Source organism: Echinops telfairi, unplaced genomic scaffold, assembly GCF_000313985.2.
Source record: "Echinops telfairi isolate 266 unplaced genomic scaffold, ASM31398v2 ScPeMD7_5868;HRSCAF=6743_1, whole genome shotgun sequence".
Lineage (NCBI taxonomy): Eukaryota > Metazoa > Chordata > Mammalia > Afrosoricida > Tenrecidae > Echinops > Echinops telfairi.
This window is the reverse complement of record NW_022109768.1, coordinates 13,624,444-13,633,111: the sequence shown is the minus strand read 5'-3', so window position 1 is coordinate 13,633,111 and position 8,668 is coordinate 13,624,444. Positions and strand designations below refer to the sequence as shown.

Sequence of the window (8,668 nt, the reverse complement as noted above, 5' to 3'; positions counted from 1 at the left end):
TGAGCCAGACACTGAGCTGCCTAACCAAAGCTGGCAGTTCAAACCTACCAGTGGTTCCACGGGAGAAAAGAGGCCATCTGCTCCCCAAGAGATCCAAAGTCTATGAAACCCAAAAGGGTGGTTCTACCCTGTTGTTCTACCGGGGTCGCTGTAAGTCAGAATCGACTCAATGGCAATGATTTGGGAAGGGAGGCTAAAGTAATGGGGATAAACCATGAAATAGCCATAAAAAATTTATGAATTATTTTGAAAAGACTTGCATTAAAATGATGTATGTGCTAGCTACTAAGAATTCTATAAAAGGCAGTTGACTAGAATTATTTTCAACAAAATGCCCACTATAACTTAGATTCTTCAACATTAAATTTGAAATCAATGGTTATGTTTTTTAATGTATAGTTATGAAGTATGAAGGGCTCAAATAATTCTAAAAAGTTCAAAATAGAAATCCTGTTTCCTCTCAAAAATTTAATTTTCAAGACAATCCTAAGATACCAAATATAAAGGTTAACAGATAAAGACAGATTCAAAATTAATTCAGAATAGTTTCTATGTCCAGAAAATGGTGTTCATAAAATAACAATCCCTAAAAGCGACAAGCATTATAAAATAACCAATAAATCAATTACAGAAAAGTCCTGACTCCCCCCAAATTGTGCCGCTAGAATTCTCCCATTTCCCATGCAGACTGCTTTCTAATGATCAGAGAGCAAAAAGCAGCCTAGAAAATGATTCAGTAACAAATGCTTACTTGTTCTATAGGAGATGAGGATTCCAATCTCTTTGACTTTGATGGTGATGAAATTCTTGCACATTTATCACTGCCAATATTCTTTGGAAGTAAAAATAGATAGATGGTAGATTGATTGAGTAAAGGCATACTTTTTTTTTATCCAAAAGACCCACATTTGAGGATAATCATGCTTGTCTTTTGACTTTACCCACCTGTACCCAACTAATCCCTTTAACAACTGAGTATGTTTTTCAATTTTCTCTAATCTTCAAAGGGTACATAATTTTGGCTGTATATTTTCCTCCTATCCAACTACTGGGCAGTTTTTACTAGAGGCTTAACTTCAAAAGAGCATGCTACAAATAATCCCTACTCATAAAAACCCTGTAAAATGGAACAGAACTGTTCCATGGGGCTAATCTTCATAGAAAGATTAGCTGCGCTTTCATGGGAAGGTTAACTGTCTCTGGGTTAATTCTCATGGGAACAGCTCATTAGAGGACTTTTCTCTTAGCCACTGGTTGGATTCAAACCACTAACCTGGATATCAGCTGAGTACTTAAATACTGGGCCACATAACTACTGAGCAATCAATCTACCAGTCATGAAGACCAAAAACTACTTTCCAGTCATTCAAGTAAGGCATTATACTCAATCAACTTTCCTAAAATATATTTTAACATTCCATTTCTTCCTGCAATATTATCAGCATTAAAAAAAAGGAAAAAAGAAAAAATCTAATCAGTGTTAAGGCCTTTACCTCTGATGTGTACTCAATCAACTTTCCTAAAATATATTTTAACATTCCATTTCTTCCTGCAATATTATCAGCATTAAAAAAAAGGAAAAAAGAAAAAATCTAATCAGTGTTAAGGCCTTTACCTCTGATGTGCTTGGCTCGGGTTTCTTATCCAAGTGATTTTGCCCGTGGACGGGATCTGTAACAGTTCAGTATAAAAAGGACAGCATCAGCAACCAGTTAGTTTTATATACAGAAGAAAAAAAATTAGAAAGCCAAAAGTACTATTTCAATCAAGTTTAGTTGGTAAAATAGCAGTTTTCCAAGTAAACATTTAATATGCTTTAGAGTCAATGTTTCTCTGTAGCACTCAGAAATTACTACAAAAACTACTCAATGATTACCATAGAAATGGTGCTATTCCTCAACTTTAAACCAGGCAGTCCTCCAGCATCTACTTTCAAATAATGAAATAATGTACCTTTATCTTTTCGTTCTTCGGTATCCACTCTCCGTCTACTTCCTTTCCTGTCATTCACATGAGATGACTTTCTCTGGGTGCCTGGGTTGCTACTCTGAGAAGCTGATTGACTGACGGAAGGGCTCTGTAAAATGAACAAAACCCAACCAATATTTTTTTGTATTATACACTTACTCAGGGAAGTGCAAACACAAAAAAATTACATAATTGCTCTTCGTGTCTTAAAATCCATGGCCCTTTTTTCTTTATATTTTTGAATTTTCAAAAAGGCAGGACCTAAGAACCATATTTAATTACACAATCTCCAGTTACTGCACATACTCGAGTATAAATCAACCCGAGTATCAGCCGAGGCACCTAATTTTACCACAAAAACTTCATTAAAAATGTGCTGTAATACTCGGCCTTATACATGAGTATATACGGTATATTCTTATTACTGAGCCTAACTAGCCAATTTGGTCAAAATTAGTAGCTATAAACTTTCTCTAGGGAACACCGTATTTTAGGGAGCCAAGCTGACCGTATTTCGCCCACTACATTTTTTATATAAAGCAACATCTCCAGATCCATCAGTCAGAGGAGATGCATTTGCAAAGCCCTGACTGTTGAGGGGTTTAAAAAAAACCCTGAATTGCAAATCAGCACATGCAGTACAACAGGAGCCAGCACTCAGAGGACACTGTCAACAAATCATTTCAACTTGCCCTTCTGTGAAACATCAGCAGGAATAAAGCAGTTTGAAAACTACACAATCATTAAGGATCCTTTCCCCCCATATAGCATGCTATATATCAATGTTTCGCACAAGCTTCTGTAGCAGTTTTCTAGAAGAGAACCCAAGTCCTATCAAACCCAGTATATGATCAAATTTTCTAATCTATAAATATTGAGTTACACTCATTTAACAAAAAAACTCACAGCATATCCTCACATCAGAGTATAGGTTTTACATTCATTAAAGGAAAAAAGGCAAAAAGTTAAACTATGGTTTTATAAAGATACATAATGTTAAGGGAAAAGAACACATCCATGAGATAAACGCACTTAGTACACCATGACTAATTCCGACACACATGAGCACATCACAGTAATTCCTAGACACCTGTGCTAGGCTGAACTGCTATCTCAGATAGGCTATTGTCATTGCTCAGACTTGAGGTTTTTGGTAAAGACAGTAAACTGACCATATGGGGGTTAAAAGTTCTTACATGCTGTACCTTCCTGTAACATTCCACTTTGATACACTCAACAGAAACAATGCCCAGCTATCACTTGGGTACCCACCCCCCTCACTAAGGTTCCCATATCTCTGGAGTGAAATTAGACACTTCTCTCAATGTTGCCAGTGAACCCCTCTTATAAAGCAGGGACTTTATTCTATGATACCCTCCCCTCAAATGACTTTTAAATTCTAAAGATAAAGAACACAATTTTGTTCAAAAACATTTATCAAAGCCCAGTGTTTGGCACACTGCGCAAGGGAAAAATTACAGTATCACAAGTGACTACCAATCCGGTGTACTCTACCCATGCTACGGCTGAACGAAAACACACACACGCCAGCCCCCCTCAGGTGGCACTGTCAGATAAACACTGGAATAACCAAAAACGAGCAATTCAAGCCCACAAACCACTGAGGGAAAAAGGTGAACCTGTCTGCTCCCATAAACATTGTCTCAGAAACACTGTACACAGTAACTATGAGTCAGAATCAAGTCTAACAGTGCGTTTTGAGTACAATTTACTAAAAAAAACAAAGCTCTCTCATATTTGCATATCTTGAATGGGGTTCCTAAGGATTAATCTCTAATATACATTATTTTTGCTAGTAAAATATGTCTTGGTTCAAATGAAGCTACTAGACTAAAATTTACTTGACTCAACTGTATCACTGACTAACACTATGGCTAGGACTCATTTAACTCTTGTAAAATGTGAAAAGGAAGTACATGATTTATTACATAATAATCTTTCAGTTTAAAAAGTATTTGTTTAACATTAGGAATGATGACTTAAAAGAGAAACTATATTTGAGAATGATGTTGGCAACAAATGTACAAATGTGCTTGACACAATGGATGTATGTATGGATTGTGATAAGAATTGTACAAGCCCCAATAAAATAATTTTTTTTAAAAAGAGAGAGACTATATTAGAAGAGCCTTCTGATGAGTAACTTTTAAGATTTGATTTTATACATACGGAAAGAGCAGGGAAAGCCTGTTCATCTCTGTTCTGAATCTCATAAAGTAAGCGAGACTCTTCCATAGCTTGCTTCTCTCTGCGTTGCTCTGGAGAGAGGCCAAAATAATTAGATTCTCGACTTGTGTGATCAAAATCCTCAGCTCTCTCACGATCGGGTTTTCTGTCAAATAAAACATTTTTATCAGGAAAAGTAAAATGACAACACGTACTGAGTACCTAATATAAAATAAACGATCAACTTTGCGATACCAACAAATCTGTAACAAATTTAAGTTCCTATACCAACAAACGTTAGTCAAGACAAATTAAAAATAGAAAAACATAACTCCAATTAACAGACATAATCTAGATGCTTTTCATTTCTTGTATTTCTTTCTTTCATCAGAACAGAAATTTAAATACTGCAATTGTTCTTTATGCCATCTGTCTTCCAATTCACAAAGGATAATTCACTCACAAATGAAAAGTTAACCATTTAGGTTTCAAAACACTTCCCTTGTAATTAAAGGATAATGTTTAAAGAGATGCCAGGAACACCCTATTTACATAAAACACCCAGAATGGACATAGAGAACTTAAAAGGAAATATTAATGTGCCAATGTAGCTACTCCACATGACTGCCAAAAAAGTAAATAAATGGAGTTTAGGATTTAACCCAAGTGTGGTATGCATGGAAGTCAGAAGAGAGCCCGAAGCTTGCTCTTGAGCAGAAGCTACAAAGATTGAAGGAAATGAAATGAGATGAACAGCACATTTCAAAAGGCAGCCCCAAAAGACAAATTTTTTTAAAAAGGGCTAGGTATTACTATGAAACGTGCAGAGACCCAAGGTTAGAAGGACAAAGGGGAAGAACATGTTCAGCATTTTTCAAGCTAAAAGAATTGTAGGAAAATTTCAAGCCTCGAGTTGCATTATGAAAGGAACCTTTGGGGAAAATACTGGTCAGTACAGGAAACATAAAAGAAAATGGAAGGAATGCAGAGTCACTCTAGACAAAAAGAATTGGTCGATAGTCAACCATTTCAAGACTTAGCACATGATCAAGAACTGATGGTACTGAAGGAAGAAGTTCAACCTGCAGTGAGGCAGTGGTGAAAAGCAAGGCTCTAAGTATAAAATGAGAATCAACAGAAATGTTTCCAAAAGCTGAGGTCCCTATCTGTGCCTATTCCAAAGAAAATTGAACCAACAGAATGCAGAAAGAATTGAAAAAACCAAATGCAAGTACATTTTTGCTGAAGATAATCCAAAAAGTGTTGCACCAGTACATCAGCAGGGAAATGCTAGGAATCCAAGCTGAATTCAGAAAAGGACATGGAACACAAGGGATACCATTCCAGACTGCAGATGGCTCTTGGCTGACAACAGTCTCAGAAAAATGTTTACCAATGTTTTACTGAGTATGCAAAGGCATTCAACTGTGTGGATTTTAACAAATTATGGGTAACATTGAGATGAATGAAAAATTCAACAACATTCTATTGTACTCATGTGGAACCTGTGCATAGACCAAGAGGCAATGTTAGGAAAAATAAAGAGAGGCTAAGGTATGGCTGAAAATCAGAAAACATGAGATTCCCCCCACCTTAATTACTCAAACTGGAGGCTGAGTAAATCATCGGAGATGCTGGACTACATAATGGAGAATACAGCACCAGAATGGAAGGTTTATTAACTGTGATGTGATATGCAAATGAAATAACCTTGAAAGCCATGAGGAGAGGATATACTTACTGATGAAGATGTGAGACTACAGCCTTTGGTATAGTTTACATCCCAAGGTAAAGAAAGAAAAATCCTCAAAATATGATAAACAGAAAAGACAAATTGTTGTAGATTTAATTTTACTTGGATCTACAATCAACACTCATGGCAGCAGCAGGCAAGAAACCAAATGACATACAACATTGAGCAAATGTGCTGAAAAATCTCTTTTAAAGGGTTGAAAGTGTGAAGAAGTCTTAGAGAATTAATATACACCTGATACAGCCATGTTATTTTCAATCACCTCTTATGAAGGTGACAGCTGGACAATGAATAAGATCAAAGAACTGATGCCTGTGTGTTGACAGTGAACAATATTAAATACATGATGACGTACTTCCCAAAGAACAGTCAAAATACTCCTCAAAAGGATTTTGGCGCTTTGTCTTACATACGTTGGTCAGGCTGTCAGGTGAGATCAGTTCTTGGAAGAGGACATCATGGTCAGTAAAGCAGGTCAGTAAAGAGGAAGCTTCTCAAGGAGATGGTTAGACAGAGTGGCTGCAACAATGGATCAAACATAGCAACAATCATATATAAGACGGGGCAAAATGTCGTTCTGTTGGCCATGGGGTCACTATGAGTCAAGAATCAATGGTACCAAACAACATTAACATCCATCTAATCCTGTGTGCATGGATTTATATCTGTTGTGTTGTTGTTAGGTGCCATCTAGTCGGTTCTGATCCACAGAAACTTTATGCACAACAGAACAAAAAATGCATGAGCCCACTGTTGCAGCCACTGTGCCAATCCATCTCCTCAAGGCCTTCAACATTTTTTCTCGGCCCCTCTACTAAACCTGATGTCCTTCTCCAGGGACTGGTCTCTGCTGACACCTTAACCCTCAAAGTAACATTCATGCTTTTCAATACACTTAAAGAGGTCCTGGCATAGTAGTTACATGTCGGGGTGTGATCCACATATTCAGCAGTTCAAAACCACCAGCCTCTCTTCCAGAGAAAGATGGGACTGTCTAATACCATGATGAGTTAACTGTCTGAGACACGCTCAAGGCAGCTCAACCCTCCTCCAATGCTGATGCCACATTCTTCTTCATATAAGCTTGCTTCTATGAATATTTGCCCAGGATACAAATTGAGTTAAGTATATGAGAGGACACAACCATGTCACACACCTTTCCTGATTTTAAATCACCCTTGTTCCATTTGCACAACTGCCTCTTAATCCATGTAAGTTCTGCAAGAACTCGATGATGAACTCCCATTTTTCTCATGCTGTCCACAGATGTTTATGAGTCACACAGTTGAAAGCCTTGGCATAGTCATTACAACACAAGTAAACATATTCTCTGCTTTGAGCCAAGATCCATCTCACGTCAGCAGTGGTACTCCTAGGGTTCCACATCCTTCTCTGAATCTGGCCTGAACCCTGCCAATGTACTACTATGGGATGATACTCAGCAACATTTTATTTGCAGGTGGTATCAATGATATTGTTTACATCTACTAGAGACAACTACACCGTTATCTAACAGTTTTACAATAGTAGGAAACCAAAATACAAACCCTACATGAAAAATCTTATTTGTCAGAGTAAAGACAAATCATCTCCTTTATAAGAAAGGGCTTAACCATAGTGGCCATCCGATTTTTTTTTTCCAAACCCTGAAATAACTAGCCATTTTTGTGCTCAGATAGCCCTTCTTACAATACCTTCTCTAATTCCAGTATGGCAACAGTTTATTGGGAGAAAGCAAAGCCTTTCTCAAACCTAGTGGTAGAAAACCCCAAGGATGATTCACTAAGTCTATGGAAGTTAACACCACCATTAAACATTCAAAATACTACTGGAATACTTACTACACAATGCTCACCTTAACCTCATCTACAAGAGAAACAATTATTCTTATAAGCAGCTAATTCAAGAAGACGCAGAAGCACACATGACAATTATGATTTGTTATGCATGGTTTTCTCCAAAAAGGACTTTATCACTATGTAACAAACGACAAAAATGAGGGGCTATGAAGGTCGCGTTTCCAGCTTTATAGATAAGTCTACTTCAAGTGGCCTATGAAACCCTAGAAATAGTTATGACAAATACACCCCCCTCAAAAAAAAAAACATTGAATTTAGCAATATGACTTTAGTAAATTTTAAGATCTTATTTAAAAAATTAAGTAACTGTTAATCAATGTTTTAATATATAGTAAAACACACCCATAATCAAGCACACTAATTTATGACTAATTCCAAGTACTACTAGATTACTTCTATCAGTCACCATGTCAAAAATTCTATGTATTTACCTACTATCTCATCAAACGTCAGTATTTTTATATAACAAGTATTATACATGCCATACAAAGAAGACCCAGGAATTCTAATAAGATGAAAACATTTCCCATCTGTCCAAAATTTCTACAAATTTCTTGAAACTGGAATCAACACCAGAAACATATTGCCTATATCTTGGATTTCTAACAAACAAAACATAGTTTCCCTTCAATCCAAAAGTAATGTATTCTTATAAAACCTTTTATAAGCTGAAATAGTGTAAAGCAAAGAAGCAATTATAAATTTGTTTGTGAAATAATGTAATTTCACAAATACATGTGAAATTTCCTTTAGTATCCCCAAACCCAAGAAATAACCTATCAAAGCATACAATAAATTATATATACAGTGAACCCTCGCCACTTCGCGCTTCGACTTCCGCGGCTTCACTCTATCGCGGTTTTTGCGTAACAGCGCATGCTCTGTCATTACTGCCACTGAT

The 8,668-nt window shown here is 36.6% G+C and overlaps 1 protein-coding gene across 1 annotated transcript in view; it reads right to left on the bottom strand.

Moving 5' to 3' along the window:
* Positions 1-8,668, bottom strand: part of OTUD4 (OTU deubiquitinase 4) — a 51,121-nt gene that overhangs the window by 9,318 nt on the left and 33,135 nt on the right. Inside the window, exons 14-17 of the mRNA XM_004708749.2 lie at positions 4,159-4,321; positions 1,954-2,077; positions 1,616-1,671; positions 752-832 (exon numbers count right to left, since the gene is read on the bottom strand). Coding sequence (XP_004708806.1) covers positions 752-832; positions 1,616-1,671; positions 1,954-2,077; positions 4,159-4,321 — 424 coding nt within the window. The remainder of the gene's footprint in view (positions 1-751; positions 833-1,615; positions 1,672-1,953; positions 2,078-4,158; positions 4,322-8,668) is intronic.